The sequence below is a fragment of the Falco peregrinus genome, chromosome 11 (assembly GCF_023634155.1).
Source record: "Falco peregrinus isolate bFalPer1 chromosome 11, bFalPer1.pri, whole genome shotgun sequence".
NCBI classification, from domain to species: Eukaryota; Metazoa; Chordata; class Aves; order Falconiformes; family Falconidae; genus Falco; species Falco peregrinus.
In genome coordinates, this window is record NC_073731.1 from 23,509,359 (window position 1) to 23,532,258 (window position 22,900).

At 43.6% G+C, this 22,900-nt stretch overlaps 2 protein-coding genes across 3 annotated transcripts in view; one reads left to right on the plus strand and one right to left on the minus strand.

The window, feature by feature from the left end:
* The window catches only part of KCTD3 (potassium channel tetramerization domain containing 3), a 28,440-nt gene extending 16,933 nt beyond the window's left edge, over positions 1-11,507 (plus strand). For both annotated transcript variants that reach the window (XM_055816429.1, XM_055816428.1), the window contains exons 10-18: positions 77-192; positions 4,151-4,238; positions 4,375-4,491; positions 5,587-5,757; positions 6,947-7,102; positions 8,074-8,170; positions 9,596-9,780; positions 9,878-10,016; positions 10,374-11,507. In XM_055816429.1, coding sequence (XP_055672404.1) covers positions 77-192; positions 4,151-4,238; positions 4,375-4,491; positions 5,587-5,757; positions 6,947-7,102; positions 8,074-8,170; positions 9,596-9,780; positions 9,878-10,016; positions 10,374-10,956 — 1,652 coding nt within the window. In that variant the 3' untranslated portion in view covers positions 10,957-11,507. The remainder of the gene's footprint in view (positions 1-76; positions 193-4,150; positions 4,239-4,374; positions 4,492-5,586; positions 5,758-6,946; positions 7,103-8,073; positions 8,171-9,595; positions 9,781-9,877; positions 10,017-10,373) is intronic.
* Positions 11,508-12,233: 726 nt separating this feature from the next.
* Positions 12,234-22,900, minus strand: part of USH2A (usherin) — a 390,454-nt gene continuing 379,787 nt past the window's right edge. Inside the window, 7 exon segments of the mRNA XM_027788579.2 lie at positions 12,234-12,594; positions 14,850-15,086; positions 15,584-15,655; positions 17,264-17,508; positions 19,197-19,280; positions 20,110-20,286; positions 22,141-22,358. Coding sequence (XP_027644380.2) covers positions 12,505-12,594; positions 14,850-15,086; positions 15,584-15,655; positions 17,264-17,508; positions 19,197-19,280; positions 20,110-20,286; positions 22,141-22,358 — 1,123 coding nt within the window. The 3' untranslated portion in view covers positions 12,234-12,504.

Consider the following 22,900-nt stretch of genomic DNA (forward strand, 5'->3'; position numbering starts at 1 on the left):
AGTGGAGAGATTCCATTGTTACTGGTTTTTTCCTCTTTATTTTAGATGAGCTTCATAGACTCTTCATTTTTTGTAGGAGTGTTCAGTCTTGGAGTCCCTGTAGATGCTCTCTTCTTCATTGGCAACCAGTTGGTGGCTACAAGCCATACAGGGAAAGTGGGAGTGTGGAACGCTGTGACTCAGCATTGGCAGGTGTGTTCAATTCAATTTTCTGCATCACTTTTAATGAGCTGGTATGTCTTTCTAGTAAAAAAAGAATAAAATAATCTAAAAGCACGTGTGAAATGCTTGTCACAGGGTTTTCAGCCCTGACTTGTGTTATGGAGTTTGCCGCCGTAATACCTGAGAATTGTGCCTGTGAGCAGAATGTTGAATTCTCTGGTGGTACTACTATGCTTTTTAGGCTTTCAAATAAAAGGACATGGTGTGACTTGGAGTAATAAATGTCAAGTGTGTGTATATTTAAACTTACTTGTGGATTACTAACTTTGTAAAAATTCACTAGGATCATAGGAAATAAATTGTGGGGAATATGTGACAGCAATTTCTGCACTATCTGAAAGAAGGAGGAAACAAGAAGGCAGTCTGATATCTGGGTATCTCAAAAGTTGTTTTACAATGGGAGACTGTTCAGCAGAAATATACATGGATATACTTTAAAGGTGTCTGTCTTGTATATGTGGATGCTTCTGGCTGCACTGACCCTATTCCTGTTGTTTGGAGTCTGTATGAGTCTGAGAAAACAGTCGAGCATTCATGTGAATAACAAAGCTTGTAACACAGCCAGGTGTACATTTTTGTGGCATAAAACCTGGATGCAATAAAAATCCCAAAACTGTCTTGCAAATCTCGAGAGGCAAAGCTGACCTGAGGCAGCTGCACTGTTTGCTAAGTTCTGATTCAATCCTTAAGTGGCAGTACTGCTAACACATAACATGGATGATAAGCACGGGATAGCATTGCTTCTGCAGCAGAGAGAGACATGTTAGTACGGTCTTGAATTAAACAAAACATTATTTAAAGCTCTCTACTGATGCCTTGCAAAATCTTCTGTTAAGAGACAACTTAATGCTATGTGACAAGCTGGTGTTTGACAATATTTTCTGAAGGAGTAAAAACCGATGTCCTGTTCATCATCATTGTTGCTAGGGGGAGCCACAGAAATCTTTCTGATCACGTTAATAGTTCCTCGGTTTGACTGACTATTCCTTTGGTGAAAGCCTTTCTTATTGAAGAATAGAAAATCTTTAGGAGGGATGCCAGGATCTCTTCAAACCAAGGTTTTTGGCTTTCTAGTTTTTTGTTGGGTTTTTTTTTTCCCTTAATGGCTCCCTTAAAAAAAAACAAAACAAACAAAAAAAAAAAACAACAACAAACCTACCAACAAACATAACCTCAAAACAACAAACAAAACCCCAACCCCCCAAAAAAATAAAAAACGCCCAAATCCAGCTACCTTCAATGTGCTTTGTGTACCTCAGGCTCTTCTGTTAGAAAGGGGGGGGGGGGGGGGGGGAGAGGGGGGGAACATCTTCCTGTAGATCATAATCTCCCTGTAGATCATCATCTCCCTTTAGAAGACATTCTTCTTGAAGAGCCCTATAAAGCCTTAAGTGGTGGGGTTGTACCTCTGAGCTTCAAATTCATTATGAGAATATATGGCGTTTGTGTAACTTCTTTCCATGAGTTGCCCATAGCTCTGGACTTGCTATGTAATCATACTTGCTGCAGTGAGAGAGGTTTTGAGGCACAGAATAAGCCAATGCCCCATTTGTTTCTTTTGGGGCTTTCTTTCCTGATGGCTTTCAGAGTCCTACTTTAAGGAGGCTTAGTTTGTGCAAAGCTATCCTTCCTGACACTGAGTTTTGTATTTGATGGATTGCACCTGAAGATGTAACTCTGACTGCTGCCTCTACTTGGCTCTCTCATCTTCTTCCCACCTTGGAGACTTGAGCAGACCAGCTGAGGTGGTTTCCCTAGTACTTATTCATAACTCTGGTGGTGTTGCATGCAACAAGGAGAGGAGGTTGTGGGTGCTAGATACATCCGTAATTAGATTTGTAGCACAGAAGAGCTTAAAGGAAGCCAAGTATTTAGTGTTACAGAGTAAGATGTAACATGAAGCAATGGAGTATGACAGAAAAACAGTCCGCCAAGCGAGGATTCTCACTGGCTGTGTTTTACCAGTGACTGGTGTATAGTGCCACTCTGTTTCCTAATGAAAGTTCCCATGTTGGCAGGTGCGCCTGCTGAATCATCTCTGGTGTTCCTATCTCTGCTGCAGAAGAAAGGACTCTCCTTGTGTTGTATGATCTGTCTGACCCAGGCAGTCAATCTCAGCTGTCAGCAGCATGGTAGATCCTCTTGCTCAGTCCTCTCCTTGCAGTTGTTGTGTCTTTGCAAGGTGACAAGTGAAGTGGTGTATCTGTTGATGGGTTGCCTGTACCTTCAGTAGTTTTGTAAATTTTTTGCAAATGGGAGAGCTTCTTTATGTATCTTTGATCCACAGAACCAGAGAGCACGCTGCACCTTGGTCCATAGACTCTTAGATGCTGAGAGACTGTTTAGTTTCTTGCCTTTCTGTTCTTGTTCTACTTCTTTAAAGTAGTCTGGAAAAAACCCCAACCCTCAAAACCAAGTTCTGTGGCCCTGATCGTTAGATGCCTTATTTGGTTAGGTGTAGTATGAATTTGACTGTGGGGAGAAGAGGGTACTTAAACAGCTGTATCTGGAAAAGTACTGTGTGAAAGCACTGAGATCAAGAATACCCATTCTTTTCAGTAATTGGGAAGGATCCTTCTCCAGGTCATTCAGTCATAAGCTACACAGGGAAAATCCAGGTGTTCCCAGAAGAGTTTATTTTCAGCATTGGATCTGTGCTGAATTGTAGGTGAATGTAAGTGAGAGGGGCATAGCTCATTAAACAAATACAGGAGGGAAAGTGCCTCTTCCCCTCCTTCCCCACCACCCTGGAAAATGCGCAGCAGCTATATTCGTGTTGTAGCTTTTTCTGTAATGGCTTAGAATGTATTTTAGGGGCTGACAGGCTATCCTTAGGTTAGGAATGGGTTCTGGATTACATGCTAGCTCTTTGAGGTGTGGGGAAATTTCTTTGTTTTGCTTTTATCCAAGAGATTCATTGTTGGTATTTTGTAAATGATTTTGCAAGTCTCTGAGGCAATTGCAAGGATGCTGCTGGTCAGAGAGAAATGAGAACTTAAGCTGGTATTTCCATGAATTAGTATTTAGTGGCCATTAAGTGGACTGGCTGAAACATACAGAATATAGGAAAATACTATGGCTTTGTGCAGTTTGAGTGCTCTGGATGAAACGGCTTTTGGATTTTTCTTCCACAGGGTGGAAGCAAAAAAGAATTGCTTGAGATAGGGGATCATACCTAGGATAAGCTAAACTTTTTCTTTGCTTGAGATCTCTGTCACACCTGAGAGGGGATAAGCACTCTTTTTGATCCTAGAGGGCAAAGAGAGGGCATTCTTAATCCCTCACCTTAAGTTGAAGACCAGTAAGTAAAATATGACAAGGCTGCCTTCTAGTTTACTTGGTGTGGATGTGTATTTGAAGTGGGAAGTTGTAATAGGATAAGAATTCCCCCCCCCCTCTCGTTATGTATCTGCTGGTTATCTACCTATCCATAGAGGTGGGCAGAGGGACACGAGAACTGGGGGTAAAGGAGGGCTTAAGAGAGGCAACACCTAGTTCCCCTGCCCAGCAACCTCTTAAGGAGTTGTCAGAAAGGAAAAAAAGGGATAGGACAGAAAGTGTGAAGTACGCTCATTTTGCATCCTGGTGAAAAAAAATAAATCCTCTTTTGAAGATGAGGTTTAGCTGCAGCACTCCAAGCTTTGCGCCTTCACATGGAGAAGGATCTTCCAGAGCAGCTGTGCTAACTTATATGCGTGGTTTTGCTGAACTCCATGACTTAAGATCCAGTTTGGTAGAGGAATGCAGTTCACCAGCAGTACTTTAAGAATGCCATTGTTTGTGTGAGTGTGTGCATAATGGCTTCAGACCTGTACCAAACTCAGGTGTTCTTCAACAAAATATACCAGAAAGGTCTGAAAACTGAGAAAGTAACAACCTAACTTCTTGATTTATTTATTTATTATTTCTTTCTTTCTGTTTGCACTAGGTTCAGGATGTTGTTCCTATCACAAGCTATGATACTGCTGGATCTTTTCTGCTGCTGGGCTGTAACAACGGGTCTATTTACTATATAGGTAAGAAATGGGAGCAGGGTGGAATAAAAAGGAGGTGGTGCTAAGCAGCTTTGTTCTTAAACTCTTTCGTTGGTCTAAGTTGCATCAGAGCAACTCTGTCTATCCAGTGTAATAAATAAATGTATCTTCCCCACAGACATGCAGAAGTTCCCATTGCGGATGAAAGACAATGATCTTCTAGTGACAGAATTGTACCATGATCCCTCCAATGATGCTATAACAGCGCTCAGTGTCTACCTCACGCCTAAAACAAGTCAGTACTGTATTAGTGTCTCTTAGAGTCTGTTACAGGTGTGGGCGTCTTTTGTTTTTTCTAAATGTACTTTATCTGTCACTGTATAGCAGGCCTAAAGCAGACAAGGTAGCCCTTGACATAAACAATGTGTTTTTCTTCATTTAATCAACTTCAAATGAATGATGAACACTAGGCATAACTGTTTTCCTTACATCTGTACATATGAATAAATAGGTACATGTACTTGCATGTATGTGTATATGTTTGTATATCATGCATTATACATTAATGTATAATGTAATAACATAACGCATCATATATTAATGCCTAATAGACCTTTGCTGGTTTTAAGCCTTTTATACAAGATAAGTACTCAGATTATGAATCGTATTCACTGAAATAGTCTGTGGTGATCTGGGTGGGGAGACAACCTTGCTGTGGTGTCTAACCTGATAACCAATATACTAACAACCATTTCCATATGCGGCTGAATGACGCTTAGCTATTCTGTCTATACACCCTTTTGTAATCACAGTGCAGCTTTTAAATTAAAAAAAAGCAGCACACAAAAAACACCCCAACAAAACAAAAGAATAAAGAAAACCAATCAAACAACAAAAAAACCCAAATCAATGCAAAAAAAAAAACCCCAAAAAACCAAACTGGAAGACAGTGGTTACTCACATAACTATGTTGATACCACAGTGACCTTTTTAACTCTAGTCCTCCCTGCTCTTGCCTTGCTTTCCCATTTGCCTCCCACTAAGGCAGAAAGATAAACGATATGAGGTACTTATTGACCATATCACTATGAGGAGTGCCAAAATATCCAATCATGTTTTTGTCCATCTCACTTACAGGAGAGAGGAGAGAATGGGAGAGAAGGCTGTTGTTAAGACAGTGTGTTGAAGAGCACAGTATGGAATGTTGGGTTTTTTTTAGCGGCAAAATGTCCTCTCTATTCATGGGAAAATAAAGAGTAAACGGTTTAAAACAAATATCAGTCTTACTGTGGAAGCTTGGAAATACTGCTTTCTACAGCCTTGTTCCCTGGCCCCAGTAAGTCACAACTTTCATTCCTGGGGAAAACAACTGTGTTCTTGCTTGCTTTAGGTGTAAGTGGCAATTGGATTGAGATTGCGTATGGCACCAGCTCTGGAGCAGTGAGGGTGATTGTACAGCACCCTGAAACAGTTGGGTCTGGGCCTCAGCTCTTTCAGACCTTTACGGTTCATCGAAGTCCTGTTACGAAGATCATGCTCTCAGAGAAACACCTTGTGTCAGGTAATCTTTTCCGTGTACAGATTTCTATTGGCGGTTCTCCCCTCCTCCTGAGCAATGAAGTGTTTGTAGGCAGTGCTTTATAACTTGCATTGTTCCCACGTGTGATAGAATGAATCGGAACATTTGGGGGCAGGGGAGGGGCTAGATTGACTTGGATCCTCTTTCTTAAAGTAAGCGTTCTTCAAAGGCTGTAGCAGTTAAAAGGCCTAGGTTTTATTTGACCAGATACTGGAAAACCTTTGTTTGTGTCTTATTCCAAGGCTGTCATTTGTGGAAATGAAAGGGCTTGTAAACAAATGTATCCCTGTCAAGTCTTACTGTTGTGGGCAAAGTCCTCTAGGACTTGTCTTTGTTTGACAGCATTTCAGGAACTTTCTTGATTGCAGCAAAATGTGCATCATCTCCTCTTGGGCCCCAGAAAAAGCCTTCCCATGGCTTCAAAGGGCTGTCTGTGTTTCTTCTTTTCTCAGCAGTCTTCTGGTGTTTGTTGTGCTACCCTGTTGTCCTGTCTTATGCTTGGGAAAGTGCCTTGCTTTTAGGGAAGATGCAATCACTCCTCCCTCCGTAAGAATCTGTTTCACCCAGAATCCAGCAACCAGGGCATGGCAGAGAACAGATTTACTTTCTGCTGCTATCCAATATTTTTTTTTTTTTTTTTTTTTTAAAAAAAGGAACAGGAAACATGGTATCCAATTATACTGTAAACAAACAAGCCAGAGGTCATCTGTTCTCTTGCAGCCTGGTGCTAAACCCGCAGTGCTGGGAAAGCTGTATGTATGTAGCAAGCTAACTGATAAATGAAATAAAGAGCACTATTATGTGATGAGGGTTCTGCTGCCAGGCTGCTCTCTTGACATGTCTTGTCCTAGCACCTGCACACAGAGGATTAAGTGTGCTGTAGGCCACTGGTGCTGACTCAGTCAGACCTTAAAGTTGTGTTCCACCTGCCTCCAGTTTGTTTCTTGAATGTCTGAGAGAAGAGATGAAACTGATAGAAAACAGGACACCAGCAACAACTTGCAGATTGTTAGATAATTGTCTGGATTCATAACATGTGACCTGACGTTGACTAAATTCTGCTTGATCGCTCAATCTTGAAAAACTTATCATATAGAAATCACTAGATAAGTTTTATCTGAAAAGTTTTGTCATGCCTTGTAAATGTTATTATACATCTTTTCCTTTCTAGTTTGTGCTGATAACAACCATGTACGGACATGGACTGTGACTCGGTTCCGGGGCATGATTTCAACTCAGCCAGGCTCAACACCTCTTGCATCATTCAAAATCTTATCTTTGGAGGAAGCAGAGAGTCATGGCAGTTACTGTTCTGGAAATGACATTGGTAAGATGTCTCTTGAATGCGCTGTGCTGAGCCTGTACATTCGCTGGCCTTTATAAAGGTTTAACAGACCTTCAACCTGGTAACATGCAAGTCAGCGGATGGCTGTAAGCTCTTAGATACTGCCTTCTCCTTGAAAAGATGGGGGGAATCTAAGATTCACCTGAAAATACTCGCTATTTAGGCTGTTTGGAGTGAGTACACTTAAAGGGCTTACTGTGAATGTGAGGAAAAACTTCCAAACACAGATACTATACCTCTTCCTTGAGCAAACCAATGTAGCATTTCACTTTTGGTGTAACTAGAGAATGACAGAAAGCGCAGGAGACTGCATCAAAGCAGATTAGCATAGCAAGGTTTGGGTCTGCTGCAAATTCCAGTGCATTGTTCAGTCAGGGTTAAATGATGCACATGTGACAAATTCTTAAATGAGTTTGAAGTTGTGGCAAGGTTTACTGAAGCCTTGAAACCACAGAGGCAAGTGGTGCTAGCACATTGCTACAGCAAGGTACTGAAGGAATGCACGTCGCCAAATATGGGTAGACAGGTAGTCTCGATTCCTTTGTGGTCCGAGTCTTTGATGAATAGGATGCCCTGTGAACACAGGGCGGGGTCAGTACTATGGCAAGAAATCTGATTAAGCCTTTAGACATCTAGGAGCTGTAAAATAAGAAGGTCCTACTTGTTATTATAGAGGGCTGATGTAGGATTTGTAGCGACAGTGTAATTCCTCCAGGAATATGCAGGCAACTCAAGAATGGGTGTCCTTTAAAACAAAAGAACAAAAAAAATCTGTATCTGTAGAGGCTCCTACCCATTGGACGGCTTTTTCTAGCTATTAGTCATCTTTGGTTCCTGTTCCTGATTCTTAAAAATTACAGTGGTCATACTAATGTGAATTTGGGTCTTCAGGACTGTGGGGAAGAGGGTGAGGGAATTGAAACAAACAAAAAAGTGATCTTTTTTTTCTCTAGGACCCTTTGGTGAACGTGATGATCAGCAGGTGTTTATCCAGAAAGTTGTTCCCATCACTAATAAGCTGTTTGTAAGGCTGTCTTCAACTGGGAAAAGGTACCTCCATGTTTAGGGTTTTAAGTGGGAAAGGAGCAGGACTCTTCAGGTGGCAGGGTCTCCTGTCCCTTGGGGGTGCATGCAGTTGCACTTAGCAAGCTTCTAATGTGCTTGACATTCTGGCTGAACTCTAGTTTGTGTGTTAGTAACAGAACTGTATTTATCCTCTGCTATAACCTAGAAGCCAAGTGGTATTTTGCAAAATGCGGTATCAGAAACTCACTTCACAATGGCTCACCTGCTGAGCTCACAAAACAAACATTTGTGTACCTCTACAGAATCTGTAACTCTTAGCCATGGTACCACGCTAACATTAAATTTTAAAACTAATGCTGAAGTTGCTGGTGGCAGGGATTGTGCTGCTCACAGAGGTAGACAAGGAAGCACTTTCTCTCCCTTTGCACTTGTCTTTGAAGATATTAGAACCTTTAAAACGGAGAGACTGTCTTCTAGGTCAGCTATACAATTATTTACTTAAGCTTGACTTCACAATAGTCTACTACATTGTTGCCAATGTAGTAAAAATGTTACCAGATAACTGCAGCTGCTTTTCTTCCGGTTTCTTAGACTAGTAAGGTGGCAAGAGATCAGAAAAGATGGTGCATCTCACTTCTGTGCTGCTTCTTATTCTTGCATTTCTTGCCTAATAACTTTGAATCTGGATGAAAATGTTGATGTCTTAACACGTTTAGCATCTGAATTGAGGACAGAAGCCCTGCAGATTATTGGTGTGCTTTTCCCCCATCCCCCACTTACTTCAGGCTAGATTTGTATGTAGTGGGGAGTTTTAGTAGATGATTTATTTTGGAACATCTTGGGCAAGAAGCTCAATACAGGGGGCCAGTAAAACAAATTACTCAGAATATGTGAGGTTCTGGTGTGGGGTATGGCTTAACGGCTTAGTTTTGGGAGTCTTTTTCCTCTCTCTCCTCTCATAAGCTTCTAAAATGGAAAAAAGCTATGGAGATCTGCCATGTCAAGTTGTCTTAAGACAAAAGTTACCTGTATAGATAACCTTGGATTTATCATCCTTGGATTTTTTTGTGTATCTTTTATATGATTAAATGTGCTGCTCCTGCAGGTTAGTTTCCTAGAGCGTCTAGCATGTGAAGGGGCTTAGTTGCTGTCCTTCTTGTTGAAAGCCTTAGGTTTCTAATCATTGCAAACTGAAAATGGACATCAAATATATGGGGGTTCCCTAATAAAAGTAAACAAGTAGTAGGACTGCAGATGGATTGAGGGGAAGGTACCGTCTGCTGCTGAGCAGCATGCTGGTCGTGCAGGGAAAGGAATTTCATCTGGAAGAAAAGTCTTTTTTCTGTTGGCAAGTTTGATGCCATCTCAGAAAATCAATACAGTACTAACTTTATTGGTCAAACTGCCAGGTACAATTGTTTTGGTAACTTGAGGTTTCTCTTCCTGTAGGATCTGTGAGATCCAGGCAGTTGACTGCACTACCATCTCATCATTTACTGTGCGAGAATGTGAAGGATCCAGCAGAATGGGCTCCCGGCCACGCCGCTACCTCTTCACTGGGCATTCAAATGGCAGCATCCAGATGTGGGACCTGACCACAGCTATGGACATGGTTAGTAAGAGTGAAGACAAAGGTAAGTTGTGTTACACCAGGACTGTGGTGTGGGTCTTTTTCTGTCCTCACATGTGCATGACTACAGTAAATGAACTCGAGCACTCTGTGTCTTTCAGATGTTGGTGGCCCCACAGAGGAAGAGCTGCTCAAGTTGCTTGACCAGTGTGACTTGAGTACGTCTCGCTGTGCCACACCCAACATCAGTCCTGCCACCTCAGTTGTTCAGCCAAACCGGCTTCGGGAGTCTAATTCCAGGTAAGTCACCAAGCGTGGCACCGGCTGCAGACACCAAAGGTTTTACCTGTCAGGTAGGCAGTGAGGGGTTTGGTGGCCTGAATGCTGTAGCTGAGCCCCTGAATCTATGCCCTAAGTTTCTTGAACTACACACACATACTCCTCAATTGCTGTTGGTCTACGTGTGTACAGATAAAAAGTATCCTATGAGAATCTGGAGTGATCTGGAGCCCCTTGTGTGTGTGGGTTGTGAGGAGTATATTGCTATTTAGTGGGAGTTGCAGTGGTGGGTGGGAGCAGGGTGTGGAGAAGAACTGGCCACCATTCTCAGTGTAACATCTGCTCTTCTCGTCCTCGGTGTTTTTTTCTTTTTTGAAGCCTCCAATTGCAGCACCACGAAACAATCCACGAAACTGCCACGTATGGCTCTGTGCGGCCATACAGAGAAAGCCCTCTACTGGCAAGAGCAAGGCGGACGGAGAGCTTCCACAGTTACCGGGACTTCCAGGCTTTTAATTTACCCAGCAAAAGCCCAACAGAAAAGGCAGCTGCTGCAAATGGGAATTCAAGCCAGCCCGAGGCCAGGAAGGCAGCAGCTGAGGGCAGCACAGCTGAGAGGAAGGCAGTCCTGACAACAGCACTTGAAGTGCGAGGCACAGGCATGACAGATGCAGGTGGGTGTTGCAGTACAGAGGTTCTCCGTGTGCCAGAGAGTTCTCTGGATCTCAAAAAAAGAGGACCAGAAGAGGAGAGTGAAGCCAAAGCAGAAAGCAAAAAGAAAATGGGGTTTGAAGGAGCCGGCTTCCTGGGAAGGAAGAAAGTGCCTCTCCTGGCCTCCGCACCAGTCCTTGCCGAAGGTGGGCCCGAATTACCTGGTGCGGCTTCTCCATCGCCTACGAAGACAGCTGCTTCACCACGGCACCGGAAGAATGATGCATCCTGCCAAGACTATGGCTTGTGAAAATGTGACTGGTGGCAAAGATGAGGGGCAGGTGCCCTCTGGCTGGCAGCAGGCATAACATGACATGGTTCTTGAACAGGACTGTATTCTGATACCCAGAATAAAAAGTGTGAGGTTATGAGAAATTAACTGGCTGCTGCCAAACCTTTGAAGAGTCATCCACATCAATGTGTGGCTTTATGTGATGCTCCAAAATGTAGTACGGTACTTGGTCCAAAATATTATTGTGCATTCTTGCGTAAACGTGGTCAGGCATGTGATATGTTGTGATTATTTTTGTTTTGGGGGAAAGGAGGGTGCTAAAGGAATACTTGGTTGCTCAGTGGAAGATGCCTTTTAGACACAGCCACACAGCCAAGAGCTGCTGCTGTCTTGGCTGGATTTTGCCCAATTCACAGGGGCTGCATCTGTAGTCTTGTTTTATGAATGGGATCCTTGCTCTGTATGCTGCTGTCTGAAATCTGAAATGTTTTGTGCAGGTTAAGGAGGAAGCTATTCAAAATAGCATATTATTTTGCCTCTTAGTCCAAATAAATTGCCAGAGGAGTGTTGCTTGTGCTTCCTGAAAATGTGTGGTATCAGATGATGGGTTTTGTTGATTGTGACTGAGAGCGTGCATAAAAATAGGCTTGGCAGAGTACATGGGACTGGCAGTCTCTTGAGGGCTTCCTTGTCACTTTCTCTGGAAAAAGGACAGAGATGAATATGGGAATAGGTTTACTGTCATGGTATAATAATTCTCAATTACAAGTGCCTTGACATGATATTTCCTACCTGTGTTGCACTGGCTGTTTTGCTGTTTGCTTCTAGTTTACTGTGGGTGGTGAACAAATTTTATTGCCGGTAGATTAGTAATACATAAGCAAAAGGGAAGGCTGTGACAGCAAGTTTTTGACAGGGAGTGGGTGAGGAGGTTTTCTACCTCTGAAAAAACATGCTTGGAGTTAAACTTTAATTAATGGCTTTTTGGTTGTTTTTTTTAACTTGAGCTGAGAGGGTGAGGAAGAGGGAGGGAAAGAACACAAAGGTTAAAGCAACTCCAGAATTCCTTCATTTGATGTTTATTTACTTGTGCACAAACACAATTTTGTGGTGGAGCTTTGTCAGGCCAGGAAAAGACGTGGCTATCCTGCCACAGGCCTTTTTTAGCCACGTGTTGGTTTTTTGGACAGGTAAAAGACTTTTCCTTACCAAACATGATGCCCCCCCTCCCATCCCCTCCTCAACTGTGAAAGTTGTATGGAGACAACAATGAAAGCCTCTACCTTCGCAGTCTTCTAATACTATATGATTTAGGGATTTTCAAACTGCTCTCTTACTTTTCTGAGGTGTCAGTGCTAACACACATTGTTTTACTATACAGTTAAAGAGACTGTGAAAAAAAAAAAAAGGCCAATTTACTCATCCCCTCCTAGCAAACAGGTTTGACTTTTAAGTAGTGGGTAAGGGGTGGGGAAACAGCAGCCCTCTCCTCTCCCCCAAAAGCCATGCAGGCTGCTTTTGGCAAGTTACCCACTTTCCATTTTCTAGAGAGGGTGCTTGTGTTCTTCAGAGGTGGGTGTCGGTGAATGTGGTGTGCTCCTTGGTGACGGTGCTGAAGCCTTTGATGACATTGACAAGATCTTCTTCATCTACATACTGTTAAGAGGAGGGGGGGAAAGCATTTAAGCCAAAGCTGTACATGACTAAAGGCAATTCCTTCATTTTCTCTTTCCTTGCACCCCCTAAAAAATTGTGAAATAATTAAGTGCATGTTTTCCCATTGCTCCTCCCAGCATAAGGTAAGATCCTAGAGCATTCAAGCACCTGAATCCAAACCAGCTAGATTTTCATAGTAAGCAACAACTTTTAAAATAATCAATTACTATATAGACATCTGATAACTGGTAAATGGTGATAAATTCTAAAGAAAATAGTGTTTGTTACAGCGTGATGGGGAACTTGGAGAGATGAAAAAGAGAAAGAATACATGTTTAGATTTTTGGTTTGTATAACAACCCTGTCACCTGTGATTTAGTTAAGATTTTGTTCTTTTTGTTCTTCAAGCTTCTCAAGCAGAGTCTGAGATTCTTCCACCTGTACTCATGCTAATGCACTGAGCCAGGATAAGAGTTGAAAAGAAATAAAACTCTCTGTTTCCATAGCATGAAGAGATCACCAGCAGCATTATTGCAGATGGGTGTCTTGATCCACTTCAACGTTCAGTCATTAATTTGCAAGGTGGACAAAGGGGTGAACAACACTTGCTGACAGTCCTAAGCTGCTGAGTGTAGTAAAGGGAAGAACTGAGTGAAAAGCATTGCAGGAGGTTTGTTGACAAGAGTAGCAGAGCGATGCAGGAGCAGAGACTGGAGCAATGTACAGAGGGTGGACAGAGCGCTAGCTTTGTGTTGTACAGCTGCTGATTTCAAAAAGCACCTGAGTTCATGCTGTCGGGTGGTTTGCCACCAAAAGTGAGAGGAATTTTTTGTTCTGCTCCTACCACGTCTGAAATTTCATTGGACTATTCTGTAAACAACTTCTAACATGCCAACATGCAGCATGTGCTGGGGGTGGGGCGGTGCAAGCTAACCCAAACCATGGTGTTGGCCCAAGATAAGCAGATAGAACAAGGGAACAAGGGCTTCCTCTCTTAGCACTGGGAGCTGTTCATTTGGCTGAGACCATACAGAGGTACACCCTGGCTGGGCTGTTAGTCTCCAAAGAATTAAATCATGAGGATGTGATAGCTCCGAGAAAATGACTTGAGGCTGAGTTACGATACCACTGAATCAGGAAGCCCATGAGGTGCTGAATGCAGGCTGAGGGTTAACCTGTACCTATAGGGGGGTTGCCTACAGCTAAGTGTCAGTATCTTCTTACTTGATCTTTATGGTCTAAGCAGGTACGGCAGCAGTGGTAGCAACACCCCGGTTCTGGGCTGTTTGGTGTCCTGAAGGTGAAAGCCCAAGGGAGCTGTCTGGATTTATGTGCCAGATCAACCTTCTCCAGTTCACTTTGCATTTTGAACAAGATCCACTCAATAACTGCACACTCGTTCTAACTCGTACCTCACATGCCTTTCACTCCCATCTGCCCCATTTTTTAGGAACCTTATTGGCTTTTTCTGGGAGCAACCGCTCCCATCTCGCTGTGGCCCCCGAACCACTTCCCACACATCTGTTCAGGGAAGGATGGAAGCCAGGGGATGCAGGTTAAAAAGCCTGTTCCCTGGTGACAGACAGGAAGGGAAGTTGCCACTGTCCTTTACTTAAGAATCATAACTTCTTGTGTTTGTGTGTTCAGGTCCATGTTGGTGACACCAGCCAATCCTGTCCTCTCCTATTTTAAAAGACAGATACTCTGCCCGTCCCCCCTCAGTCCCCCTTGGGCAGACTTGGAAGTCATTTGTCACACGTGCCAGAAGATTCAAGCATTGTGACTGAGCAGAGGACAGAGAGGCCTCGTCAGCAACTGAGCCCAAGGTCACAGAACAGGAGTCACTAGAGTACAAGCTTCTGCTTCTGGCAATGAACGTGTGAAGGATGCCAGGACATCCCTCCTTGCACAGGTACATTTGCTAAAATGCACGGAGAGAAAGGCCTATGTGTTGACCAAATAGAAGGGAATTCTTCAAGGTGCACAGCCCTGGTAGACCATGCAGTTACTGGTTCAATGGGAATCATAGACAAAGGCATGTGGACCCCTCACATCCCGTAAGAGCAGTGTGTGACCACCTGCAGCTCCAGAAGAGAGCAGTAGGCAGGATCTAATCTGACCACGTCCTTCTAGGTCTTTTGGCTGTACCTCCAGCAGCTTTTAATATTTAGTCCTTTTCATGATCCCAACGAGACAGACAAATCACTAGCAGCTCACCATGCACCGCAGCATCACAGAGGAACAGGAGTGCTTACCAAGCCACGACCAGTAGTGCGATGATGATTGCGAATAATGGCATCCCAAGGTGATTCCTCAACAAGAGACTTTTTGTCGTAGAGGTCGAGCAGCTGGCTGACACTGCGATGAAGAGAGGCTGGGGAATATGTGTGACTTAGCTGGCTCTGACTTGGTCTCCTTGCCCCAGATGCGATGTGGAAACCACGGCTGTTTGTGGGAGAGCCAACTCCCGGAATTTTTGTATCTGTCAGCCCCTGTGAGGAAGACACAAAGTAATAAATCAAAAATAAAGGTCATGGTCTCAAACACTTTATCTGAACAAAACCAAAGCAGGAGCGGAAGAGAACAGAGAAACCCATGCTTCAAAAATCATGCACAGTCATAGACAGATGAACAAAAATAGAGTGGACCTTTCCCCACTGTAGGATAATCATATAATTAAAAAGAAGGAAAAAAAACCCCACCCAAGCCTCTAAAACAGGACTTTCCCCGATTACTACTTTCCCCCCTAATTTTCTGTTGTTTTTTTTTAAAGTAGCCAACAGGCAGAGGGCCAAAGATGTTTTACTACCAGCACGACAGCCCAGACTTGCACAGCAAGGGGATGTTAGGAGACTTCCAGTTATTGTGACCAGGAAAAAGAAATTCAGCCACCAGGAGAAGCATGCAATGTAAGAAAGATGCCTTCGTGCATGCTCTTTGGGTCATCTGGCACATCACACGTTGCAACTCTGCAAGCTAACAACTCTACCTCAAAGTGCATTGTGTATCTTTTGAGAGTGACACTGCTTGATGCATCAGATGTGTCAGCAATGGTCTCGAACTGAGATTAAAGAGAGGGAGGAAAAGCATCAGGGCAGGGCAAGGTGCAACGCAGGTGCAGTCTGTTCCTTGCGGAGGGTGTGAAGGGGAGCAATGTAGCAGGATGTGGGGGAGTAGAGAACCGGCAAAAATGAGACACTATTTAACGGGTCATTGGGTACCATGTGGGCAGCCAGCATTGCTTGCTACATGATCTCACTAACTCTTGTAAAACACAAGTGATTTTGCTACTTCCTAGTAGCTGTATCCTAACTTCTCAGATTAAGTCCTTCCTCTGATGAACTGTAGAATCTTCTTTTCTATTAAGTCCATGAGCTTCTGGAAGAATGAAAAGGAAGGGGAAAAAATAAAGAGGACAGGAATATGGAAAAGAATTGCACAGGCATGCCAACAGCAAAGACATTTTAAAGTCAAGAGGAACAACACAACATGACAGACTGTAGAGGAAAAGGAATCAAAACCATGAGACAAAAAAAAAGAAGTTTCTTAACGCTTTTAGCCTTTGCCAGAAGAAGGGGCACACTGGAAATCCTATTGTTTCCAAGAGCTCCTTCGTTGAGGCACAGATGCAGCTTCTTGGCACTGAGACAAGAAGGAACAGAATGCGTGAAGGATGCAGGAGTCACTATCCTGCTTGATGGTGCTCACAGGAAAAAGACGCTGAGAAGTGACAAGAAGAATCATCTCACGGCCTGTGGCTGGGAAGAAGCACAGAAATGGAAGGCACTGCTGCTCCCAGTCTCCTAACAAGTGCCATATTCCTTTTGTCTTGCTTTTCCTCAAAGGGTAGGATAGCACTACTGCTATGCGACATGGTGGAAGATGCTCTTTATCCATTTTTTTACAGATTTTTAACTTGTCATAATAAAAATGATACAAAGCCTCCCTCCCAGTCACTCCCCAGCAGTCCCCCTCCCACCTCTGCAGTGGTCCCACTGTGGCTCTGTGTGTACAGATGCACACACACATCTTGTGGAGGTCCCTAGCGTTTCCCTGGTTGCCCTTACTCTAAACCTTGGTGGCATGCAGCTCGTCCTAGAGCAGTCAGGCTTGGCGGTATGTGGATAGTAGAAAGAAGCCTCCCCCTAAGTCCTCCTTTCTGCAGGAACATTTCATGGGTACCTGACAAAGACTGTCGGATGGATCCTGGTTAGCCATCAGATAGCTGGAAACACAGGGCAGGTTCCTCTGAAAGGCACATTTTATCACCTACCTTCTCACAGCATGCCGAGACTTTTTCACCTCCATTGCAGATGTCAACTAACGTCAGGTGGCATCAGTGGCTTTGTATTTTCTGTGACTCCAGATCCAAAGTTTGTCTCAGGCATCAGAAGCATTTCAGGGCTGCAGACCAGGTGCCACGGGGCTCTTTTTGGGCTAAGCACCTGTAGCCTGGCTCTCTGTGCCCGTGTTAGGTACCAGGCAGTTCTTTTCCTACACTGAGCAGCCTTCATTCGGTAACCGAGTGTGCAACAAAACAGTGGAAGGAGGAAGAAAAACTGTGTGTGTGGGGGGGGGGGGTGGGGGGCAGATAAAAGTGTTACACAACTGTAATGGATGGATTAACTGTAAATGATGGATACACAACACAGCGTTTTACCAAACGTACCGGATGGGTTTCACCTGATGAATACACACTCATCGGCGACGTTCTTTTCTGGAGTGGAACTAAAGGAGGCCTGTCTCGTGCATAGGGTTGCTTGTGGACTTTCCTTTGAAGAATTAAGGAGAGAAGAATAGCCAAGAGGATCAAACCTAGAACTACCATCAGCACTGCAAACCACAACTCGTTGTAGAATTTTGCACGTTTGGACTCCGCTTTGTCCTTCTCTCCAGGTGTTGTCAAGATCAGACCTGTAAAAATCAAGAGGGATTAGGGGAGAAAGGGAATGTTATTTTAGAAAGCGTTTAACAATATGTTATCCCTTTCCTCGCTAATAAATTAGGCAGAAATTTAAGTAATTGTGTAGTCATGTGCCTATTTGCACTTATGTTCAAGGTGGCATAATGGTTCAATATGCTAGCGGGCTATAATAAAAACCTTACTACCCTCAAGAGACCCTGCTTAAAGTTCTGGCATTGCTGCTTAGGCTGGAAATCACCACTGCATCAGCAGCTCTTGAGAGAGGAGGCAGTGGAGGTGGAATGCAAGAAAAAAAAAAGGGTTCTCCAAGTAACCTTGAAGAGTGGAAATGACTACAGTAATTTCAGAGCAATACAGACAGAGGACGTTCTCTCTGGCACTGTGTAGTGGCAAGCCTGTGCAGTTAAAAAGAGAGAAGGAGGAAGACTTAACTGAAATGAGTGATAAATTTATACAAAAACAAACATGAAACATTCTATTCCTCCTTCTCCCACCTGTTAGAAAAAACAGTCGCTTGGTTGTCTTTGCTTATACAGAACACAAGCATAAGAAATCTCAGTGACAGGGTTTCCTGGTTATTTGCAATCCTCCATGCATATCCAGACACTTGGCTAAGGGATTTTCATCACCTTCACTGGCAAGCCTCTTCTGCAAGGTGCCTGCAGTGCTGATCGAGTTTGCATTAGACTCTCAGTACAAGCAGCAATCAAAAGAGCAGAGAAGCCGAGTGTGGAAGTTGATGGATGTAGAGCAACTGGGATATTATAAAAGGCATTTTATAATGCCTTTACAGCAGCCTTGCCTGAAATTCTGCAGAAGGATGGTGTGACAACATGAAAAGGGATATGCAATGTAAAGAGTAATTGCAAAAGATGAGGCACAACTCTTTTAAGGAGCTGAACAAGAGGCAACTTAATAAATAAATTAATTAAAACCGATATGTCGGTTAGAAATGGTTCAAGCTTAGGTCTGCTTCCCAGGGAACTAAGGGGTTAAAAAACCTCCAGCTTTTTGCTGATTAGGCGTCTACTACTTAGTGGACAAAAGTGACTGGGATGTCACCACACCAAACTCTTTTTGCTTCTACAAAACAGACAAAGGCCTCACGGACAGAAGGAAAACAGCAGGTGTTGTAAACTGGGTCCTGACAGCATCTCGTGTGGCGTTCTCATACAGTGGTTCAGGAACACATCCCAGGTGAAACTGCAGAGACTGGCTGGCTGGTCATAGGAAAGGAGCAGGTGGATGCCCCTTGCTGCGGGGGTGGGGTGCAGGGAGGAGAGGATATGTATTTTCGTTGCCAAACTGAGGAGGAATGAGGGAGGACAGGGTTACAATTCAAGATACTCTTAATTCAGAAGTAAAATCTGGAAGAGAGCAGACTCTGTTCAGCAGGAAAAAGCACTATATTTTGGAGCAATATATTTACATAAAAATAAAAGAAAAAAATATTACTTGTCTGGAGGGAGGATCCCAAGCTGACCATGATGTAAAGGAACGGAAATCCATCCATGGCAAAAAAGGCACATTGCCTACATACCTCATACCCTAAGGCACTAAGGAATCCCCTGATCCTGCAATGAGATGCTGTCCTGTCTGGCATGTACTACACGATACCAAATTTCTACCCCAAACGCTTACAGTGAATAGGTGCTAGGTAATTTCTTCACATATTTACCAACTCCATCTCCAGCGCTGTACTTGATGACTGGTGTCATGGCGCTCCCTTCATCAGTGATGCAGGTCACTTGAAACAAAAAGGCTGAGCAAAAAAAAGCAAAAAAAATTAAAAATACTGTCAGCAGAAGTCAAAATTCTGTAGGTGCTGCTTTTTCACCATGATCCACCAGCAGAGATGGACAGGTCTAAGAAAAGCCAAGGCAGATATAGCACATAATCCATCATAACCCACCTAAGTCCCAGATCACATAATCCCTTATCCATGGGTATTGAACTGCTAAACTATGAACCGAGGCAGATCATAGGTAGTCACCACTATGATGTTGCTATAAATTATGTTCCTATTTTACCACCCAAACCTCCCTCTTCCAATGACATGTGCCTGGCAACTTTCAGTTTGTTCATCATTTTGCCCTAAATCTCTCATATTCCATTCATGGCTGATACAAACATGTTAAGAATGTTTGAGTAAAACAAAAAATGTATTAGCCTCATTGCAGTAATCAGGGAAGTAAAATATAAATGATAAAAGCCTTTGACATACAAAGAACCCAATGTCTGGAAAAACAGAAAACATTTTTTTCTTGGTTGTTTATTTTTTTTTCACCTTCTTATTTCCCCCTTGTTGTCAGTTTCCTTGCATTTTAGAGATTGCAAATTTCTGAAGAGAAACTGCATTTCAAAACATGCCTGATTCCAAGAGCTACTGACTTAATTTGATCCAAATGAAAATTCAGGCTCCAGTCTTTCCTGAATCTGCAGATTTCCATGCATTTCCCGGAGCACAGCCCTGAAGGAAGGAATTGCAATGCAGCTCCAGGATTTGGGAAAGCTTGACCCTCACAATGAGCCACAGCAGTCTCACCCAGCAGTCTTTCACAGAGAGAAAGCTATAGGAGATTGAAACTGACTTTTGTCAGATGTCCTCGGTAAATACAGCTCGGTGTCAAAGCCGCTGTAGATGCGCTGCCCGCTCTCTGTTAACGCGTACTCCTTCAGGCGGCCGTTGAGCACAAAAGTGCGACTCCAGTCTATGTGGATGGTAGATAAATTGCTGACAATGGAGAAGGGAGCCATGTACCGAGGTGCTACAAAAGAAGGTAAAAAAGCTCATTTCTAGCCAACAGGCATGACAGCGCAAAGAGACTCTGCATGACACAAGCTCCCTGTTGCATGCACTCCCTCTCATATACACGTGTATGAGTAGGAAAGATACAAAAGAGAAAAGAGAAACCTGCTGTAGCATGCCAGCTTCTACACTAAGAAAGCAGAAATATATCTTCAAAATAAAACCCTAGAACTCCCTTTCTTTGCCTTTGTGTATGTAGTACAGACACTAAAACTGTATAAATTAAAATCTAGCTTAAGGCGAGGGGGCAGGGAGACACGGGAGGTTGTGCAAGTTCAGCTGCAGCATGCTGGGCTGTGGGAACCCAGCTGCTAAGGGGGAGTCTCTTGCAAGCCCCAAGAAACTGCCCAAGATCATCTTTTAACACGCACACACATGAAAACCTGAGGTTTCAGAAAAGCAAGAGCAAATCACAGGCAGAGAGAACAGAACCCCAGAACTCACTTCAGGGAGGAAGAGCTCATTAGTTGGGCTCAACAGCTTGCTGACAAGACTTAGGTTGAGTTTGAGGTGGTCCTTCCTTGTGGCTTTGCCATTATGCCATGTGCCCAGTATACGCTGGTTTGTTCATAAGAAAGTTGCTTGTCCAGCTGCACCGTGCTGCTAATCTCCCACTGTCACTGAAGCCAACCCCCCGGCAAGAGGAAGGAGAGGGTCACAGTGACCCAGGAGACCGGGTGTGAAGAGGTCAGCAAGGCAAGAAAAGCAAGACTGAAAGAAGAGGGCTTGTGGACCCCGTGGGTGGGGGTGTAAAAATGCCTTTCAAACTCCTTCCTTCTGTCTGTATCACCAGTTCCTTACAATTTTTCTCCATTTAAAAGTTCATTATCGTGTTCCAGCTTTTTACTTTTGTGATTTAATAAGACACAGGTTTAGAGATAAGGGCATTTTTCTTTTTTTCAGTGGTGATATTAAAGAAATTCTGGGGCTGTTCCACTTGAAAATTTCAGCTAAGGATATAGCAGATAAATTTTTAGTAATTGCTAGGCAGAACTACCAAGCGATGCAAAATTCTAAAAATTAGAAAGGTGATTCTGAAACCCTGGCTTAAGACCTATGATTAAAAGTGAATATCCTCTTTGCCCCTACCTGGCAAGCTGAGGTGAAATGCCCCTCTCATCTGTTATGAAATGGCTCTGGCAACAGCAGTGGAGAACTTTTTAATAAAAGCTGATGTTAGACTACTACAAATTCAGTTTTGATGGCAAAATCTATCCTGACGGTAGGCACAGGTCCTGCATGCTTAATTTCCATGCAGATCACCACATGGCCTTAAAGTACTGCCTGTGGTGGTTAGATAGATAGCAAAAAATTCCTACTTCAGTGTCAACAAGGATCCAATCATTCAGATGGCATCCAAGAAAAACTCTCATGAGACCTGGCAGAAGCGTGGCATGAATTAGGACAGTAAGATTGTTCCTGAAAAGAATCACCATTTCTCTTTCAAGATCTCCACTTTTCCAACAGATTATTTATGTCAGTGTATTGATCACTACACATCACCCTTCTATTAACACTTGAACATTTTATGTTCTGCAGCTTTGCTGCCCATTTTCAGTAAAATAAAAGGTTTCCAGGCTCCCAAGACAGAGGATATGGTATTAGATGATGAGCAAAGAAATATTTTTGAAGGAATGAGCAGTCAAGCCCCAGAGCAGAATTTCAATGAATGGGCAGCAGAGGCACAGTGACACAGAAGAGCAGGTTTCTGGGGACATCATCTTTCACAGAGGTGGAGGAGTCATTTGGTGCTACGCAGCCCTGTGCATCAGAAGCGGGCATTGGTGATCGCTCAACCAGTTCTCATACTCACGCTCCTTTTCTGTAGTGAAACCAATCCATTCTGAGGCGCTGCTGCCAACAGAGTTGTAAGACACAACTCGCAGGTTGTAAGTTGTGTAAGGCTCCAGGTTGGACACGTTGGCACTCTGTCCTTTTCCTGTATATTTCACCTCCGTTGGGCCAGGACTGCAAGCCTTCACTGCTGGTTGTAGGTTCAGGGGACAAGCCATATACACATGGAGCTCATAGCTGAGAACAAAGTTGAGATTTTGATCCATCAAGAGCCTTAATAATATAACTGCCAATCGTACATCTCATCCCAACTGCTGTATATCTGGCTACTGGAGAAGAAAACGGACCTGATGCCATTTTTTCTGTTGGAGATTTTAGCCCCAAGGGTAAGATGCCTCTGAGCAATGGTGGTGGTAAGCGAGCACACTCGCAATGAAAGTGCTGATGCCTGTTACCTTGCTGCTCCCTTCTGCAAATCAGGATCTGCCTTAGTAACTACAGGATGCAGCTGGCTCCACTGCCATTTGAGCTCATAACTTTTTGGCTGTGCAACCACAGCTGTCAGACAATTGCCTCCACTCACAACAGCTCATCCTCTCCTCCTTTATCCTCCCCAGTATCCTGCTCAGGAAAAAAGCAACTGTTGCATGCAAACACCTCTCAGATGGTATTCAGGCCACCGGGGCTACCACCACCACCACAGGGAAGGAGGAGCATGGCTGCCACAACCACCCAGTGCTCTCAGCCCCACCATTCCAGCTCAAATTGCTCTGCCACCA